The sequence below is a fragment of the Oreochromis niloticus genome, linkage group LG17 (assembly GCF_001858045.2).
Source record: "Oreochromis niloticus isolate F11D_XX linkage group LG17, O_niloticus_UMD_NMBU, whole genome shotgun sequence".
NCBI lineage: Eukaryota > Metazoa > Chordata > Actinopteri > Cichliformes > Cichlidae > Oreochromis > Oreochromis niloticus.
The window spans coordinates 30,002,260-30,023,475 of NC_031981.2; the positions used below are offsets into that span (position 1 = coordinate 30,002,260).

Sequence of the window (21,216 nt, forward strand, 5' to 3'; positions counted from 1 at the left end):
TGAGGTTAGCTCCCACATGTGTGACCCGCTCCCATTGGAAGGACAAAGTTTGCTTTTTACAACGGTGTGTTAGCATCCAAACATATGAGCCAACAGATGGAGGAGAGAGGGGTAGTTGGAACGTGGTCGTACACGGAGAAAAAGGACTGATTTGAAAGAAAATGTTGGGAAAAAGAAAAGTGGAGAAACCACTGTGGGTTTGTATGTAATGACAGGCCTTATTTACAGTAAAATCTAGTAGTTTGCAGTAAATGTTATGACATCTGCAAAGATCTGAAAGAAACTAATGATGTCGCTGTTCACAGGCCAAAATTAGATGACACAGGTCAGTGTCATGAGGGCCAAAGCGTCGGTGTGGACACCACATAATGCAAAGTTCATCCATGACTCCAGCTCAGGACATATTTACATGCCACCCTCCTCTCTCTGATTTCCACTGTTTCTTGCCTACGTCTACAATCTATGACAGAGATGCAGGGATTGGACTGTAAAGTTTGAGTAATCAATTTTTTATTGTGAGGTCTATAAAAACAGGTTTTTTTCCCCCTATTTGAGGAAAGAAAGTTTACCATTTTCACACAAAAACAAAGATCATTTAGGAAAATGATAGAAAAAAATGTTATTTTGATAAATGATGAAGTTGAGTATAAATCGTCCACAAACCTGCGCATTTCTTTATGAACAGAAGGTACAGACGAGCTGTCTACAGAACAAGATGAGCTGTGCTGATATATGAACAGCTGTCTGTGACTACAGGCCTGATTATCTGCTGCGCTTTTTCCTCCCACGCCTTTGCCTCGTAATACAATTTGATTTTGCTGGTTTATTTGTTTACTTGTCTCTTCTCTAGCCACACAGTTGCAAGCGTGGGAATCGGAAAATCGTTCCTGTTTAATTTCATTCATTGATTTAAAACCAAAACAAAACCTAAAAATACAGACTCTTTCAGAGTAATGCAATCATTTTTTCATGTCAGTCTCTGTTTAACATTGTTGTTCTAAGAAACCTGCAAAAATACAGGCATAATTATGATTTAAATAAGGCAATGTCTGACTAAAGATTAGGTAAACTAGTTTCAGCACTCAATTTAGTTGCTGCTCAAAATTTATTTAGATTAGATACCCTGCCTTTTTTCACTAAATGTGCAGTACAGAAGGTTTGTATTTTGTTTGATGGTCTTAATAATACAAATTTCTTAACAACTGAGGAGACAGGAGCCAAAAATAAGAAAGGCAAAGACCTGTGTTAACAGAACCATCACATCTCGGTCGTCATCCGTCTTTGACTGAAAACTGCGGTGCAGGTGGTACGAAAATGATTTAAAGCAGTGTGACAGCAACAAAACGGAGTGTATGATTTAAAGGCGCATTATCCAAGTAGTCGAGGTGCAATTAGATTAACCTCACCTAAGAGTGATGTTTACACCTCAGTCTGCAGAAACAGCTGGTGTTTCATATCCAGTGGCAGATGTGTCCCACGTTAGATGTAATCCTTTATTGGTGGGCTTTACTAAATGTTTTACTTTTATTCCCCCTGGCAAAATGTCTCTACTTTAGTACCGCAGTATTTTCACAGCAGGGTGGGAGGTCTGAGGTTTTACATAACTGCTAGTATAACTTTTTCCTTCCTACTATAATACACACAAAAAGCTTCCACTTTAGTCTACTAAACTAAATTAAGCCTGGCGGGGTCGTACATCTTATTTTACTTCTGTGTGTTTTACCATTTTACAATCAGTCTTTTTAAATACTGTTTTATGTGTTATAGAGGCAGTAATAAGCATCCATATTTTCAAAATATTTACATTGATTATAATGGAACCGCTTATTTTCAGCAACAGCAGACAAACAATATAGCTCCAGTGCTTTTCCTACCTTAACGTAGTCCACTGTGGCGTCGGGCCCGGCTGCAGGCTCCCTGGGGAACACAGACAGAGACAAGGTCCGATTTAGAGAACACATCCTGCCAAAAGGACCCAGATGGGACCTTTAGGTCCTCCTTATAGCTCCTATTACAAATAAACTGCCCAGTCAAGGCCACTCGCTGACTGGTGCTGAGGATGGGTATTCAGCCCTCGTCACTCCGTAGGAGATGAATTATAGGTGTGGAGGTGTGGCACTTTTTCTTTAATGGTCTAACAGGGTGATCCAAACAAGTGCCTGTATGATAAGAAGTCAAACCTGCGCTCTAAAGCAGAGGGCTGATTCTAGTGGCAACGCAGTTAATCCACATCTACTACTGTAGGTCCCACATGGGAGTGGGTTTCTCAAAGAAAAAGAAAAAAGAATCAAGTGGAACCAAAGTTTGCACTACACTGCTTTAAGTCTCCTGTTTTCCCGGTTTCGCTGCCTGACTTTCACTCCCTTTCTTTTAGTGGTAAACATGTTCCCTTACCGCCTGCCTGACTTGGCCTCTCTCTCTCTTTCTCTCTCTCTCCTCCCCCATCATAACACATCACATCGCAGCCACACGCCTGCCATTCAGAGTCCACTGACAATTTCACAGAGAGGTTAGAGCACACACACAAACAAAGGATACCAGAAGCCTTTTCTAATTTCCTCTTTTTGCATTTTTCTGTAATTCTCTTATTCACAAAAAAATGCTTTTTTCCACCTTCCTAATCTCAGCTTACACGCGCTGCAGTTTTATCTGCTTTTTTAATCACTTTTGTTTATCCATTGTTTAAAGATCAGATTACTCATTTTCAAACTTTATTCTGGTTCTCCGTTTGTTTCTTCCGCCAATGTCAGCTTGTCATATTTTATCCCTTAACAAAACTCTTTCAGTGCTCTCCATCTCTGCGTTGAATATTGGTACTCGAGTTGCAGCTCAGAGTCTCGACAGGAGGCTTACAACCAGGGGCTCAGTGAAAGGGGTAATTAGCTCAAATCCATGGCTACATTACCAAGGTTGGTAGTTTAAATCCCTTAGGCCTGAACTGGTTTTCCCACGGGAATATTAGCACAGTCCATTACTTACCAAACCAAATATGTGCAGCTCTAAGCCCTCGCAGTTTAAACATGGCCCCAAATAATGAGTGGGATTTAGTTATGCAACTGAACAGAAGCCCCCATTCACAACAATGTATAGTCATCATTCATGGAAGGTGTTCAGGCCTCTCTTACCCTTAAGGAGTTTGCAGCATATTAAACCTGATTCTATTTTAGGTGCACAGATCAGTCATCTCGCAGGCCGTCAGGGCTTACCGACGAAATCTGCACCGAGGTTTCCTCTCAGTGGCCGCGTCTGACACCATCAGGAACTTCCTGATGGTGCTGAGAGAAAGTACTTTCAGCTGCACCACAAGGAGTCGCCACAGTAGGTCGCTCCGCGAGGTTGATTTTTGTTTTGTTTGGTATTGTTTCCTCCTAAAATCAAACTAGGCATCCTTCACTTGTGTAAACCCCTACACTATACACTAAACATTCATCCATTACAATAATACCGTGTGTGTTGCATTTATGACATTATAGAATGATTACCAACAAAACTTAAAAATTGCAAAACAGATGAAAACAACATCCAATAGCATGTGCAGTCCTATTTTGAAACAGATCTATAAATGTATGCATGTATACCTGAATACAAAATACATCAAATTAAATGTACTCTGATTAAAAGTAAAACTTTAAGCACTTGAGTAAACTGGAGCTGAACTAATTTCTTTGTGAGGTTTATTTGCCGAATGTATGACGCAGTCCGTCACTATATTTGGAAAGAGCGCCATAAATGTAATGTTGTGAAAGTTTTTCGAAGTCTGAGAAGGGGCGCTCTTTCAGGAATTCGTGCTCTGAACCGCTCCCACGCCTCACCTCCTAAGCTGCCACAAAACTAGCAGCGGCATCGAGTTTGAAGATGTGATCAAGTGCTTTCGATCTACTCTACTTACCACAGCATTTCCGAAATTGCTCTCTTTCATTCATTCCCATACAGATGCCGTGTGCTCGCTCCTGAAATGTCTTTTCGCATTTTCTTTGGTTATTTTTTTTCCCACTATAGATCAATCACAGAAGTAAGACAAGCTTCAAGTATTAGCAGAGACAACAAACAAATCTGTTTGCCTGTTTTTAAATTCTCAATTTACCTTTGCTTTTTTAAAAAAATGTAAAATATACAACTATGAGGAATAAAAAACTAGATGGTTATGTGTATGCATCCATGCTCGCTACCACCATTCCAGAATTACAGGATGAAGCACCAAGGATAGATATAGCTTTCTTTTATTCCATCCATCCTCTTTCACTTATCTAATATAGGGGTCACAGTGGGGATGGCGCCTATCCCAGCTGTCTGAGAGGTGGTGTACACCCTAGACAGGTCACCAGCCTACTGCAGGGTTAATAGAGACACAAACATTCATCTTACATTTGTACCTAAATTCAATTTAAAAGTCACCAGTTAATCTAAAACATATGTCTTTGGACTGTGGGAGGAAGATATAAATAGCCAGAGAACCCAAGACCTTCTTGCCGTGAGATGACAGTGCTAACCACTGCACTGCTGACATGCTGACAAAATGTTAAATGTGAACTGCTGGTGATACTCTGTATCAAAGCAATAGGAATCTTCTACCAATGGGAAAAGAGCTGTGAGTGGCTGCAGAGCCATGGGCTTATAACCTCTGTTATAGTTATAAAAGCACCTGCTGCAGGTAATGCATTGTTTGGCATACACTGATTAGTGCTAGATATTCAACGCTGAAGATAAAGCACATAGAAGCAGTAGAGGAATTTCTGCGGTTTGAAATATAAACTAAAATCAGAAACTCACTGAACATTTTCTGTATCCATGTGTGTTGCTTCTCTGAGGTCAGTGGTTTGCTGGACCTTTGATGGGACCAAAGTCTTTTACCACTCCAACCACTTGCCCCTTGTAACCTCGGCCTGGATCTCCAGGATTAGGTGGGTTCAATGCAGACAGACAACACCCATCTACATCCTGGGTTAAAAGTGCCAAAATTGAGGGAGGGAAATTCCTTTTTTTGAAAATTCCCCTCGGGCGGGTCAAAGGTCAGGCTCACAAACAGAGTGATAGCCCCGGAGCAAACAGAGATTCGGTGTCACTCCTTGTTTGTTAGGTTAGCAATGTTTACTCATCCTGGCTACAGCGTTTAAAGAATTTAAACAGAGCGTGATGGATGTGCGATAGCGAAGCATTCCAGGGGACACGAGCTGACCACTGCGAGGCAGCACTCGCCACAATCTTTTTCTGGCTACTGTTGTTCTTTGCGCTTCACCGCACAATACTCAGCATGACCACAACTGGCTTAAGTTAGGAACTACACTATATTTGTGTGTGTGGGAGAGAGAGTGAGTCGAAGGGAGGCTAAGACAGAGAGAGAGACAGACAAGGAGGGAGAAATGGAAAAAGTTGATGGCAGCATGCAGAGTCTGAAGGCAGCCTACAGAGGTCAGTGTGCTTCCATTAGAAAGACTCCGTGAAAACTCTCAATTTACTGTCACTTTATGTTTATCTTAGCTGATTTTTATGCATTATAATTTTAATAGCACAGGCTGAACAGTTGTTTTAAAATAAATGGCATTAATTAATTCCCAAAATGCATTTGATCTTAGTTTCATACAATTTGCTGCAAAACACACTGGCTCTGTTGGGAGACAGTCGCCTACAATGCAAAGCAGAAATGAAATGGAGTAACAAAAAACTAAATAAATGGATAAATTAGAATAAAAACAGCTCTGACACCTGGTGTCTTCTTATTTTAGCACAAACAGGTAAAATACAAGGCTTAATGTCATCTGCACAGCTGTAGATAGCTGATTTATTCTGAATCATCTCCTTTCCAGGACAATCTGTTGAGTTTAGCCTACAAAAGGACATTTTTAGTGAATCTTTTGTAATGATTCAGCTTCAGCAAAACTACAAAAAAAAAAACCAGCAATATTGAGTGCTCCCCATTTGGAAAAAGGAAGTCCATTTTGTTCTTGATGATCAATGATGATCTGTTTACTGGTATGCATTTTATAACATCCAAGGTAGCATTATCTTTAAAATTAAACTGAACTATTGCTCTAAAGAAATGTTTGATATCTGTGTGTGTAGAATTTGCTTTCCTTGGACTTGAGATCCGTGACGGCAATGCTACCTTTAAAAACAAGTTTAAGATCCACCTGTGCATGATTGAGTTTGTTTATTTTTATCCATTTATACAATTTGTTGCATCTTATTTTATATGGTAAAGCACTTTCTGGATCTTAAAAAGCACTATATAAACAAACCTTGCATAAAGTACTTGTTAGCAAGTTATTGTTAGCGGATGGGGAATTCAGAATTTCATTTACACTATACAGACAGGAGGAAAAGTTTCAGATATCACCAGTCTGTGATTGTCTATCTCTACTCCCTCCAACTCTGAACTCTCTCTGCTCAGCTTCCTCCTCCCCCTCCTTTCTTGGTGGTCCTAGAGCTGCCCTCAGAGGTCAACACAAAGACACACGGACCAATGGGAAGATAGTGTGACATAAGGTTAGGGGTCATAGGCCAGCAATGGACAGTCAGTGGTTACATTCCATAAAGACACACTCATCATTTTATAGAAATCTCTGCTGTGAATTGTTTGTAGTAGCAACTAACCAGAGTTGGGAGGAAATTCTGGAATTTGGAAAATTTCTGAGAGTGTTAACATCACAGTAAGTAAGCATCTATACATGCACTAGAAAAAAAAATTAAAAAGTGGAAATTTACTAAACTTTTTTTAAATTACTTATTTATGGACACATAAGTTTTAGTTTGAATAGGAATAATAATTGGTGTCAACTCATAAAAACTAAGAAGAACCAACATAATTGAACAGGAAACTTTAACTGTGAGGATGTGGACTGAAGTAAGATACTTCCCTTTCTGTCAGGTCATTAGCAGCCATCCTTACATTATGCCTCAGTCACACTAGAGTCAAAATAGAAGAGCAGTTAGGTGTGACTAGGTGGTTGCACGTGTCCTCAACCTCTGGGTGATCACTTTCAATCACAAGGTTTGCCTGGGTGCAGAAAGCACATGGCTACAAAAATTGTGGCCCAACTTGGACTGACTGCGATCACACTCAGACAGATTGGAGAGTGCTTGCAAATTATTGCCGTCTAATTTATAAATGCAGACTTGAAGCTTGCCAACACACTGTAATCAATCTGACGACAGCAATTGACTGAGTGGGTGCAAACCTGGTCCTCGTCTTTGAAGCAGCCATTTCAAAGGCATCAAGATCCAAAGTTTATTACTTAGAGTTGCAATAATTTTTGATCAAGACACAGTCTCACAACACTGTTTTCACTAACTGGACTCTACTTCAGCACTACTTATCTGACTCCTTAAAAGGAACTCTATTGACATTCTTTGTTGTCAGCCTGAAGTGGAGTTAATGGCAAACAACCTAAATCAAATTAGATCCGTTTTAAAAAAATGAAAAGTAGCTCAGAATTCAAACTGTGTTATATCCCCTGAAGGTATTCAGCTTCATTTTATTTGTATAAATCACAATAACAGTCTCCTCAAGGTGCCTCGCCCCAGTGGGGGTGTGAGTTTTGGCCTGGAATAATTCAACAACTGAGTGGTAATGACGACAGAGAGTTCACAACACGAGAGAGACTAATATACTAACTGAGCCTTATTTGGAAATACTCTGGATTTGAGTCAGTAGATGGATAAGTTTAAAAACTCAACTGCGCTGACTCATCACTGAAACGACCAGGTTATCAAGCTATCGTGCACAGCAGGTCCCTGGTGGTTTGTTTATCTCCAGTTTCATGTTGAGCAAAAGATAAGACTGTGTTCATGTTTTTCTACACAACAGCAGGCTCAGGGCGTCACTTTCCTTCCGTTCCTTCTTTACCCACTAACCTAATTATTTTATTTGTTTCCCGAGTATGTAGATCTTTTAAAAGATATGTTTAATTATCTGTAGTCTCGATATTTGGACTCAAGACCTGAATGGTTCAAACCTGCGCAGGTAATCTGAAGGAATAATCAAAAGTGACTTTTGCCTGATTCTCGCAGTCTTAACGTGAAGTAAGGCTAATATTAGCTGGTGGATGCATGGGTGTAACTTTGTGCTGAACATTGGGGGGGGGGGGGGGGGGGGTCGTCAAGATCTCTAACTAAATAAATAAATCTGGGTAAACTCCCAGATGATTAAACATGCAACTATTTTGCTGGTAATAACTGAAACGAGTAAAGAACATTAACAGCCCATTTATGCAAGATAATTCATAATTTTATTGGGGGGGGGTTATATTGTCTGGGTCTGATTATTGGGGGGATCATAACCCCCCTAACCCCCCTGGAAATTACGCCCCTGGGTGGATGAGAGCCAACATGCCAAAACTTTAGAAATATGCTTTCTTGATGAACTTTATCATCAGGTAATGGCTGAATTTTGATGAACTTTAATCAGTCAAAAGGCTCATTTATGCATGAAAGGTGTAAAAACTGGCCTGACATATCTTTCTGTGCTAGCCGTTTAGAAGAACAAGAAAATTCTCATGAAGTTGCACTTACGTTATGAAAGAACACAAAAAAACTCATTATTTTGCCACCTGCACAGGCTGAATTTGACCTGGACAAATTGTCCCACTGTATGTCAGCGGTCTATGAAATCTATCCAGCATGGAGGCAGACAGATAAAAAATAGAGACAAAGACTTCACAGTAGTCTCTGATCTGCCACGCCACACCCTGACCAACAAAGGTAACCCAACTGCTGGGGGCTACACGAATGTGCCCACAGACGCACATCACGTGCACACACAAAGCTGGCTACATCAGATACAGTCTGTTGTAACTCTACACTAGAGATAGAAAGGTGGAGGACATGATGAGGGATGAGATGTGTGTGGGTTTGTGTGTCTGTGTGTGCTCCCTCTGAAGTTGAGCTAATCGCTACACCCCCTCAGGGGTCTCGTTACAACCTCACCTTTCTCCATCAAACTCCACACTGTCTCACTCTCCAGTCTGAAGAGGAGCAGTTTTTTCTCGAGAGCACCAACAGTCTCTGATCATCAAACAGTGCCAACCTTCAGAATGACAAGACACCCCTGCAACAATCACCTTTCATCATGATAGTACTGAATAAAAGGTGCTTCTTCTGAAAGATGGTTTCCCTACACAAACATCTGACAGATATAAAGATAAGCAACAGTCGTACTTATGATGAAGACTATCATTTGCCGAGAATGTGCAAGAACAAACCGCAGAATGAAAATGAAACTATAAACATCCAGAAGCATTATCCATGTTTGTGAACATGTTTACCTGTAACCATGGAAGTCATCAGCGATATTTTGGACCAGTGAAGAGGTCATGGACTGATGAGGGTACTCAGCAGCCAGTAATGCATTCTCATAAATTAAAGGCTCTGTGTGATTGGCTTTGGGGTCCCAGGTGTAGTTTCCATGTGTGGCGAGGTTGACCCCTCCTCTCTTGCGCCGAGGCAGAGTCCCATGAATAGAGATTGGCTGGTAGGCGGCAGCTGGCTTTTCTGATAGGCTGCCATAGTGGCCTGGATGGAGACTGCAGGACAAAAAGCAAACAGTTACTCACAATGGGAAATGTTACTATTGCTGATTTCTAATAAATGACTGAGCTTCTGATGGTTACACAGCTTACCCAGGTCTGGAGCTGAGAAGATCCATGGAGGATGTGAGAGACGCCTGGTGCCTCCTGGCGGAGCAGGTATTACTGCTTGGGGCACCAAGAGGGCTGCTGGGTACTCCAGAGTGGCCTGTGCCTCCTCCCAGGGTGTGGTGTGCTTGAAGAGACCTGGGCAGACTAGCAAAACGCCCCTCTGCCATCATCCTCAACTCTGGAAACAAAACACATACAGACATTTACTGTTAAACAGTAATGACATACACCATGACTTTGGATTACTTAATAGAGATTAATAATTTTACTGAGTTCCTTCAAATATAAAGGAAACTAAGTGAATGAATCTAACAAATTAGCTGTCTTCAGGTGTGTTATAACGAACAGTAATCTCAGCTACACGTTTGTGTAACAATGGCTGACATGAAGCACTGACTGAGATGAAATGACACACACAGCCAGTATAAAGTGGTTGTCTCTCTTTAATGCAGTCACAAAGCCATCATTCTCACACTCTTTCAAGTGATCATACATACAGAAATACTTACTAGCACTTTTGCTAATGTTTAGTAGATGCAGCAAGTTAATCTGACCTCTGAATAACACCCCATCTCTGTTTAATGGATTTTTTCCACCTTTTTTAAAAAACAAAAATTTTATGTGCACACTCTGAAACAAAATCTGTAGCTATACGGTGTCTGAAAATGAAGCCAATAAAATCCACACAAGTTAGCAAATGGATAACAATTTAATTCTTCCACTGAGGAGGGGAAGATTAAAGTAAAGTAGATGTGTTTGAGAATTTCGCCTGAGCCAATTTTTATACAATACTTGGATCGAAGCCCCATTTTTTCCCCCACACCACCCTGAAGGCTGACTTCAGCCCTCTGTTAGTGGATATGAGAACAGAATAGACGGCTGACCCTGTGTGCCTCAGTGTTATGTGATATTTTTAGCAACAACCTCTGAGTATCAGTATCAGTATAACACTAGGACATTTTCAAAATACTTTGTATTCCAGTAATCTCCTTAAAACCCGATTCATACTCCAGATACTTAAAAAAAAAAAAAGAAAGAAAAAACAAAGAAAAAAAGAAAAGAGAGCAGCACTGCACCCAACTTTATTTTTGCCCATTAGCTAGATCTTGTGTAATGAACAGACAGACACAGTTATAAATACAGCATGATGAACATGGCCGATAGGATGACAAGGAACTAAAGCACAGGACAGAGAAATTCCCCTGCTGCGTGATGATGAGTGAACACCACAGCTTTATCCGCTCTGAATCACTCACAGCGCAGCAGTTAGTCATACTGTACAAACTAAAATAACACTGTAGCAGACTGGATTCAACTGACCCTCTCTCTAATCTCAGACCTAAGAATCTGATCTGAACAACTGAGCCCGTGTTTGCTATTGTTAAACAGCCTGATTATGATCAGAGAGCACAAGCCGCAGAGTTAATTGCGGGGTCTGGGATTGTAGCAGTCTGGCTAGATGCTGTTAGCTCTGATGAAGAGGCATGAAAACGCACTGATTTTAAAGGATGCAGGCAGAAACTTTTAAATGTGGGAATAGTTAGAGCCTAATATGTTAACTTAAATCAATTACTTAACTTGCAGATGACTTTAGATTTCATTCAGTCTGTTAAACTTCTTTCAAAATTTCTTTTTCATTGAGTGCAAAGAGTGAGTTAGCTGAAAATAATCAAACTGACTGGTGTTCAACTGACCTGCAGTAACTGCAGAAAAATGCTGCTGGAACACTTTTACATGTGCATGAAAGATGATCCGCAACAAACAACAAAAACTAACAGCTCAGATGGACATCATTTTACACCATGTGTACAGTACAGAAACGTGCCTCTTAGCAGCAAACGGTCTTACATTTAATACTTTGATAGCAAGCCGAAATGATAAAATGTCTTTGTAGCATTTTTGTTTAGACTTCTGCCAATGTGAACAGAACTAGCGCTTAAAAATATGTGAAAGTATAAATTGGAGCACTTGTTGGAGCAGCATTACAGCCATAGAAGTCAATTTTCCCGCTTCCAGGGCTGTGCTAAAGTATGCTCAATGACTGAGATGATTGATACCCCGTGTGAAGTCGCCAAGATTTGTGTTTAGTAGCACTTTTTTGGTCTTTTGGCAAAAATACTCGCATCGTTTCTCATCTACAGCTGTTGTTTGCTGTCACGTTAAATGGCACTATAGTTAACACCAGCTCAAAGGAGAAGGCTGCAAACGAGAGGACATAACTTTGCAGTAGGTTCTTGGAGTTTGGTCACTCCTAAATAAACCAGGACCGCCTTAAACTGGAACTAAATGCTAAAACTTAACTCCAGCAGGGGGTCACTGAGCCACCAGCTTGTAATCATGAATATCAATAAAAATGCAAATACTGGTTTAGAGAAAGGAACAGCTGGCTGGTTCAGGACTCTTCAGTGTACACAGTAAAAGTCCTTCTAAGGCATGCCGGGTCAGAGAGTGTGGATTCCTCTGAAGGGCAGAACGACTACAACAGGAGAACCTATTATACGACCCTTGGGGACGGTCAGCTGTATGTGTATTTGTGTGTGTGTGTGTGTGTGTGTGTGTGTGTGTGTGTGTGTGTGTGTGTGTGTGTGTGTGTGTGTGTGTGTGTGTGTGTGTGTGTGTGTGTGTGTGTGGCCCTGACCATCTGCCAGACACAGACACACACACTCTCCTGCAGAGGAGAATTGACTGACTCTCACTGATTGAAAACACAAACACTTAGCACTTACTCCCGTATACTGGGTCAGTTTAACTAATAAATAAATGATTCATTCTGAGAGCTACAGCTACACTCTTGTCCTGTACCTTTTGTCTACTCTTTTCCTACCATTTATTTTTTTCTGCATTATTTCACTCTTCTCTCACTGGTCCCTACTCATCCATCTTCCCCCTTTCTCTTGTAGTCTCACGCCCTCCTCCACACAGACATGCCCTCCCTCCCTCCCTGCCTGTCCATCATGGCAGCTCCCAGACTTGTCCTTCTCCCTTTTCTTTATCCTTTTACCTCTTATAATAATGGACTCGTCTACTTTTATCTTTGTCCCTAGTTCACCCTCTCTTCTCCACAGCTGTTCAACCGGTAGTCATAACTGCAAATGAGTGCAAGTGCTTCCTATACCAAGTCTATTATTTCCTATGTATGGACAGTATACACTATAGTGGATCAGAGACCACTTAACATGGAATCAAAAGGAACGTCATTTTAAAAGAGATCCATGCCAAAGAATTTGTGTTTTATATCAGCAAGTTTTAACTTCACATTAGGTTTGAGTGACAGTGCCTTCTTCTCATGTACATGCATCAAGATGTGTGCACGTTAAGTAACATAAAAACTTGAATTCTGAAAATCAGTATCGTAACGGTTAATGCTAGCGCTCATAATGTAACCCCTCAGAAGCACAAGTGACAATATGATCAGTATACGGCACAGAAGATAGGAGTATCAAGAAAAAAATATCAAGAACTCCGAGTCGTTATTTCTACACTTTTGACCCACATTTCAACTGGCATCAATTTTCACTTGATGTTTTACAGAAAAACTGTTGTTTTAAATCATGTGCTTTCATACAAACACACAGGAATGAAAATCTTTAGATGATGATAAATTATTCATTCTAAGAGCTGGAGAAAAAAACACTTTAATTTTTTTTGCTGATAAATTTATTATAATTTTTTTTAATCAAAACTAAACTAAAATGAAACAGCAGTAAGAAAGATCAACATATCAGAAATAACTATGTTTACATATTTCATGTTTACAAATGTACTCATGTTCATATACTAACAGGGCAATGTAGATGGTTACAATGAGGAAAAACAGTCATAATTTCATACATTTTCCATTTTATTCCTCAGTTTCATTTCATAAATATCCTTCAAAATGCCCAATCATTCCCCTACAATTGGTGGATCCTTATCCAACCATCACTTTGCTATTGTCTTTAAACTGGTTATGAGGAATATTTTAAGAAGGTATTTATGTTATCTTACCTAAATATATGGTAGCGCAAAGCTGAGTACAAGTTTAATTTTTCCAATATCTCAACCCAGTAAGATTGGGTAGCTAGACAATTCCAAAATAAATGGCTGAAAGGGAAATTCACACAGTTTCACATGTTCATAAAGGTCTGCCAGCCAATAAGAAGTTTTACTCTTTAGCAATGTAACAGACAAAACATCCTCAAGTGAGATTTGGTTTGTCACCAACACTAGTGAAGGCCTTGGGTTTGGAACAATAACATTTGTGCACAAGGCCTTGGGTGGAAGTGTAGATTAACAGGAAGAGGAAATGGCAGTATAAACATTTAGAAGACAGCAGTTCATTATAAAGGATTACTATCAATAAAACAAATATGCCTTCCTCCTTTTCACAGAGTATCTCTTGAGCTTGCTTTCCATCTGAAGGACACTACTTTTGCAATCGGTTCAATTCAATTTAGTCAAATGTTTTGATGGTGAGCTCTCTCAGCATCTCTCCAGCCAACCCAACACATCAGCCAGGAGGCAGAAAGCTCTTTGGCTAATCCACTCAAGTAGTGGTTTTAAAATATTGGCCTTTTTGGGGAACATCAGGAGTCTTTAAGAGAGTTCCGCGAATCTCTCTTAGTCCTTTGGTACCATGGACAGACCGTTTACAAAACACAAACCGAGCGTCTAGATTACAAAACACACTCGATAAAATGATTCAAAAATAAAGTAGGGTTTTAACATTAAGCTTCAGATGCTGCAGAGGTGGTCTGTCATTACACACGAACATACACACACCCGGGAGGACGAGCGCAAACATCAACATGCTTGGGAATGAGGGATTTCCTCTGGCTGGCTTAAAGGGTCTTCCTGCTTTAACATGCACGCAAATACTCATGCGCATGCACACACACACATTAGGAAAACCACCCCTGGCCAGAAGTGAACAATGGGAACAACTGTCACATGATCACTGTGTAGAGCCAGTCTTTGTTAGAGAGAGAGAGAGAGAGAGGTGTCCTACTGCGCTCTTCAGTGCGTGGGCTCACCAGTGTGTGTGTGTGTGTGTGTGTGTGTGTGTGTGTGTGTGTGTGTGTGTGTGTGTGTGTGTGTGTGTGTGTGTGTGTGTTTGTGTGTGTGAGAGATGTGTTTAACATATTAATGAGGCTCTTATTAAATCCCACAGCAGTAGCTGCCATTTCATACTTCTAAACCTTTGTGCACATATCTCACTCTCTCAGACAGTCACACTTAACTTCCCCTCAGCGTGTGCACTCATTTTGTACATCTACGCATCAGTGTTGGCTGTGCACAGTCACTGTACACCACACTGTCAGACAGTTGCACCGAGTGTCAGCTGAGTAGGTGACAAATTGAGCTTTTAGATTTTCACTACAGTAAAAGATGCAGAGTAAAGAACTGTCAGGAAGAACCTGCAACCTTAAATCTGAAACTAAGTATTTCAAATGATGTTTGAACTACAAAGATTGCACTGCATTGTGGGATGCACTTCTGACATCTTCTCATGTGTAAACAATTTCATTAAAAAGCTGATATATTTAATTATTTGTTAATGTGATGAAATTAAAGGTTATATATGCCTGAAGCATTGATTAGTGTGATCACTGTTATCTTATTGTTATTTCACAATTAAAGTTACGTTACTTACAAGGAAGCACGAATACTGCAAGCCAGGCTGTATAACAAATTCTGGCTTGTCTCCAAAAGGAAAATCACCAGGACAGTGATTGAAAGTGAAGTTTCATTTACTCAAGCTTTTGTTCAGAAAACAGGCAGAACAAAAACAGGAAACAGGTTAAGTAAGGTAAGGTAGCACATACACACTACGTTAACTACACGTGGACTCAAAAGGATCCCAAATGGATCGATATGAAGCAGGAAAAAAACTGCTGAATATGTTACTCTGAATGTAAATTGATTGGTACTTACATAGCGCTTTTCTACTTTATTTGATCACCCAAACCGCTTCTTACAACAAGCCCCAATTACCCATTTACACACACATTCATACAAGGGCTTGTTTCTGTGTCCAAGTGTTTTTAACCCAGCATTCACACTCCAATGGTTGTCTCGGAGCAACTCGGATGTTCAGTCTCTTGCCAAAAAGTCAGTGATCAAACCACCAAGCTTCTGATTAGTAGATGATCTCCTCTACCTCCTGAAGCACAGCCACCCAACACTTCTTCACATAAATGACTAAATCAGTGTTTGACATTTTGGGTAACAGACCGATTTGCCTTCTCTCTGACAGTTCGATGGCCTGACTGATCCTGCTTCAAGCCTTTTCATACTTGTCTGTACAACAATAAGGAAAAGTTGGAGCTAGAGGATAATGATGTGAGCTTAGCATAAGGACGAGGGGTACCTGTAACACCATTTCAAATCTTTTAAAGCTTGTAGCTTTTTAAAAATTTCATTAAACATCATGTAATGTGCATAATAGAAAGGTCCATTGTTCTGTTTTTGTCCATATTTCCACGGCATCTCTCTTACTGCTTTAATAAAGGAAAAATGCAAGTTCTAAGTTTAATTCAAAAATACTCAGCCTCTTTCACACAACCCACATCACTGATGTTAAAGATGCTGTGTCTAGCCCAGATGCTTCAAAGTTCCTAACTATATTATTTGGTATACTGCTGTATGGATAAATCTGGATCACCATCTCTGTACTTGTCACATGTTTGTGTGTCTGTAAAGTCTTCTGGGCATCGGATGACAGCATTAGAGGAAAATGTACAATATTTTCTTCAGATTTAAAGTACCACATATTGGTGATGACCAAGTAATGCAGCAATGTACTTAAATAAAGACCATAAATATCTGTTTTTCCCCCTTTTCCAGCTATGCAGGAACTCTGTCTTTGCAAAGATCAGTAGGTTGTATAGTGCTGATGGCTTGCTGGAATACCAAACAACTGACACCACAGGGAATCCAAGTAACACAACACCACACATACAATACTGCCCCTGGAAGCACACAACCGTCACAAATCTGCGCTCCTTGCATCTGACACAGACACATTTTAGAATTAAAGGCTGAATCTCACTGGTTTACTCCAACTCCACTGAAAAGTTCAGACATGACACTGACTAATGTCTGAAACAACCTGCTGCATGCATGTGTCCCCCCCCCCCCCCCCCCCATCAACACCCCACAGACACACATGCCGAACTCTGTCATCATTTAGTTGGTGGCTTGCTGTTTAAAGATGTGAACTCATAACTGAGAGGTCAGAGTTTCAGCCTCGACCCGTCAAAGTGATCGTGAGCAAAACAGCGAAGCGCTGTCTGATAAGAGCTTTTAATTTACAGTTTTGTTTTAAACTCACAAATCTTTTAAGTCATATGTCACAAACACATATTCATCATCTTCATATTTAGCAACAACTAATTTTAGGTGTTGTAACTGCTTAAGCAACACCATCTCTGATAAACAGCCAGATTTTTGAGTCATTTATCACATCGAGTCAGAATAAGCAAATGCTTAAGTGAGCAAACCTAACAAGAAAAAGAAAATGATGAAAGAAATGCCGTTGGTCTTATCTTTCATATTTCGTGTAATTATTTCCTGCTGGGTTTTCCACAGCTAACACCACCAATCCCAGCAACCGCAGTTACACCCAGCGCCTTGGGATGGCAACTTATTGCTCAAAAAAAAAATCCCAGAGTAAATCTTACTCACTGGGAGCTGTAAACAAGCAAACCAAGAGGGATGGACGGACAGACAGCTGTGAGATGAAGGGAAGGCACAGCGGCGTAGGGAGATAAACAGCAGCCAGAGAAAGAAAGTAACAAGTAGAAAAACAGACAAATGAGGGGAAGATTTGCATTCAGGAGACAATCATAAAGATAGCTGCCTCAGCTCCGTCTCCTCTGCTGTCAACTTCCCCAAACACACACACACACATTCCTACACACCCACTACATGCAAGTGCGCTCCTACAAACTTCTCATTCCTACCTGCAAGTGTGAGCTCCTCCTCAGTGTGTGATCGCTGCTCTTTTCTCTCACTTCACAAACTTACTGACTTTCATAATTTGAATAACTGACTAACTAAAAAATGCTGACCGGCTCCTTCGGATGGGCAACAAGAAGTAGCGCAGCATTGTCACAAACTCTGCCCTCCTCCTCCTCTCTTTGGGGAGTGATTTGTGAGCTCTCAGCCCCGCCTTTCATGCACTTCTGTGTTTGGGAGGAGTTTTCTTTCTCTTTTAGCAGAGTTGTCTTCTACCCCCCAGCACAGAAGAAAACTCCCCCCTACCCTCCTTTCCTCCATCTCCCCCTCCTCCGTATTCCCTTCACAGCCTCATATTTCACGCTCTCAACCTTTTTGTTTGGTACCTCTGACACCAACACCACCAACTAGTCTGGTACTTAAAGAAGATTTAGAGGTGACCTAATGTTGCTATTTGCAGAGAGGCTGAAAAATGTGGTCTTGGCATGAATGTTGCATGTCTGAGCAACTTAAGGCGCTCTCAAGCCTCATGGAGTTTACGCACTTGACTCAGTGTCAGCTGAAACATAAATCAGTAGAGTTTAGAGTCTACTTTGATGCATTCTTTTAACAGGAATGCTGGCAAGAATGATTAAATTTCATCTGTGAAAGAGTAGAAGCAAGAAGAAGAGCTCTCCTTGTGTCATTACATCAGGTATGAGCTCATTTTTAGCCCGTGTTGTTTGACTGTGTGTGCGGCTCTGCTTGCCAGCCCTCAGGACAACACTCTCCTGTCTTTGTGCTCCTGTTCCTCTGTATTGTCTAGAGGTGATAACACACAGACACGTGCACACATGCATGTTTATGTGCGAGTGTGTGCGTTTCCTGTCAGACAATACAATAAGCCCATCCTGCTGCGGTGAAAGCCAGGATGATCAGATGACCCACATTAGACACACACACACAAAAATGCTACATACATGCATGTGTTTTGATCTCAAGTTGTTCACACTACAATTGTCAAAACTGAGGAACCTGAATATTGTTTTTAGTTTCTCTTTTACCTGCAGTTCAGACGTTTTAGGTATTCATTAATGTTCCAACATTTGGGAACACGACATTATCGCCCAGCAGGAAGAAAGGCAGTAACTTTCAGTTTGTACTTTTATAACAAGTTGCGCCTGACTTTTCAGGTTTGAAACAAAAACGAGGACACGTACAGAAATTTCAGGTACTACATCTTCTGGTTTGATTTCTAAGTTTGATTTCTCATGCCTTCTAGTAAAAATGATCATAAACCATAAGAATGATAAACTAAACAATGAATATTTTTACATTTAGGTCTGTGACTCCTTTCCTATAGATAAAGGTCTCTATAAAGGGATCAAGTGATTTCTATAACCTGAAGTAGAAGACACAGAGAAACTGAAAGACCAAACCAAATTATGTTTGCATTTTATCTTCTATTTTGGTTTTGCCTGTTAGCAGTATCTGCAGTGAGGCAGCACAAGTGGATAAAGATTTACATTAAACTGTATTTTCTTAAAAAATGCCACAAACATTGAGTAAATCTGGTCACTAAGAAATTATCTCTTTAAATTAAAAAGAAAGAAAAAAAAGAAACTTACTTCTTGGCCTCCTCTTGACGATGAACAGAGAGCACACTGTGAATGTTAGAGGCCAAAGCCTAGAAGCTGCTCCTGGACTCCAGCCTGGGTGGAGTGCTATTTGGAAGTAAAAGCTAAATCCATCTGAAGCAGATTTTGTTTTAAAGTGCCTTTTCACAAAGGCATGTAAAAATTCTTGGCATGTTGTACGCAAGGGTGGTATTTCCAGAAAGCAGCACGGTGAGTCAGAGGTATAATCTGTCATCATCTCCTGAATCACCTGAGCTTCCCAAAATGTGAGGGCCTGGAGTGAGGAGCAGAAGCATTATCCTTCCAAACTGACTGGCACATGTCTTTGTGATGAAAACCACTCCTTCATCTAAGCCCACACAGAGGTGCATCTATAGTTTACTGTAAATGAGTATGTGGCAATAATGCAATGGAAAAAAAAAAAAAAAAAAAAAGAGTCACAAGTCTTGTAAACTTTGATAAGGTAAAGTTGTTTTACCATGTTGAAACACCAGGACATACTTGGCGTTTGGGGCTGAAATGTCACTCTAAAGCAAAACAGATTAAATTAGCACTACAATGTCTACAAAGTACCAGTGATTTCCTGCTGTTTGAAGTTTGATTAAATTTGCTGTTTCTTCTTGTTTTCGATTGCTTAAATATTAGGAAGCGTGCAACATCAAAGCTTTATCTTTTAGAGAAGTGCAGAAACAAACTGTTTACATAACTACATTTTTTTAAAAAATGTTTGGAGATTACCACACCATAATAGCCATTTCCTGCACTTCCTGTTGGTGTTAGTCCTTAGCCCAAACCCTCCTTTGACACATGGACACTAAGGTAGCATACTGGAACAAAGCCTTACTGGCACTTTGAGGTTGGCACTGTTTTTCCACCCATACACATCAGGACACAAGTAAACCATTAAGTAGATGGGCTTGGCGTCACTCCCAACTGAAGCTGCTTCCTGCATAGAACAGGATCTGCTATTACACGTTTATTACAGTCACTTCCCTCATTCTGTGGTATTCCTCTTGCTTCTCACTAGGAAGCTTTGAAGTAAAGAAAAATCAAGCATAGATTTCAACCTTTTTTCCATTTTTACTTTTCTCTCTATCAGCTCCTTATTCCTGTACTCCTTGCTGCTCCTTTATTTTTCTTATGGCTCTGTTTACAGATGCTTGTCTTTCCATGTGTGTATTTCTGATCAGTAAACATTTCTCTGTTAATGCCACTCCTCATTCCTCCGTTACAGCCTCAGGGTCTTTAAAAAAAGAAAGAAAAAGAAAAAGCAGGTCTTTGGCTGACGAATCAGTTCAGGTAGAATTAAATCTGCTGGTTTCTGTGGAACAGCTACGTCAGAATCAGTCAAAAGCATTAATTACAGTAGCTTACGTGTACATTTGTTCCATAAAGATTGCTACGTGCAGCCACCTTTAGTGACTCTATAGAAGTAAAATGTACAAAAAATGAATCAAAGTTCTCTTTAGTAATTTATTGAATGTGTTCATAAAAAAAGACCAAATACAGTTATTCACACTGTCCTAGTTAGAATGACATTGACCTATGATTCATTCAACCATAATAAAACACACCTAGCACTAAGAATGAACCAGTGCCACCTATACATAACAGACAATTTAAAGAACTCATTTTAAATTGTATATAGGGCGATCTTTATGCACTGTGTTACGAGCAGGCTATCACAAAAGAAAAATAAATAAATAAATAAAACAAATCCTTTAGTTGAAGCTACGAAAATGTCTTTTTATACCATAAGGTGATTCCCAATCAGCTATTAGCTGAAAACTTGGTGTATGGTATACAGTGTCTCCTTAAAAAATCTTAGCAAACTGGACAAGTGGTTGACAAAAGGAGAAGTGACAGACCAAAAAACTGCATGAAATGAACAGTATCTGAACATCATGTCCTTAAAAAACAGACCTGACACAGGAGCTGAGCGATGCATGTGCTCTTTCCGTTCCCCTGCTACTCACCTCATCAGAAATGGTCTCAGTGGAAGGGTGGCTGTCAAGAAGCCATTATTAAGT

General features: G+C 40.2%; 1 protein-coding gene across 6 annotated transcripts in view; it reads right to left on the minus strand.

Moving 5' to 3' along the window:
- The window catches only part of bcar3 (BCAR3 adaptor protein, NSP family member), a 71,975-nt gene that overhangs the window by 31,641 nt on the left and 19,118 nt on the right, over positions 1 to 21,216 (minus strand). For 4 of the 6 annotated variants that reach the window (XM_005462111.4, XM_005462110.4, XM_013265426.3 and 1 more), the window contains exons 5-7: positions 9,615 to 9,810; positions 9,261 to 9,518; positions 1,875 to 1,917 (exon numbers count right to left, since the gene is read on the minus strand). In XM_005462111.4, the coding sequence (XP_005462168.1) occupies positions 1,875 to 1,917; positions 9,261 to 9,518; positions 9,615 to 9,810 (497 nt within the window). Of the gene's footprint in view, positions 1 to 1,874; positions 1,918 to 9,260; positions 9,519 to 9,614; positions 9,811 to 17,575; positions 17,729 to 19,177; positions 19,375 to 21,216 lie in introns of those variants that run through there. The other 2 variants (XM_019346819.2, XM_005462112.4) reach the window with 2 other exon arrangements.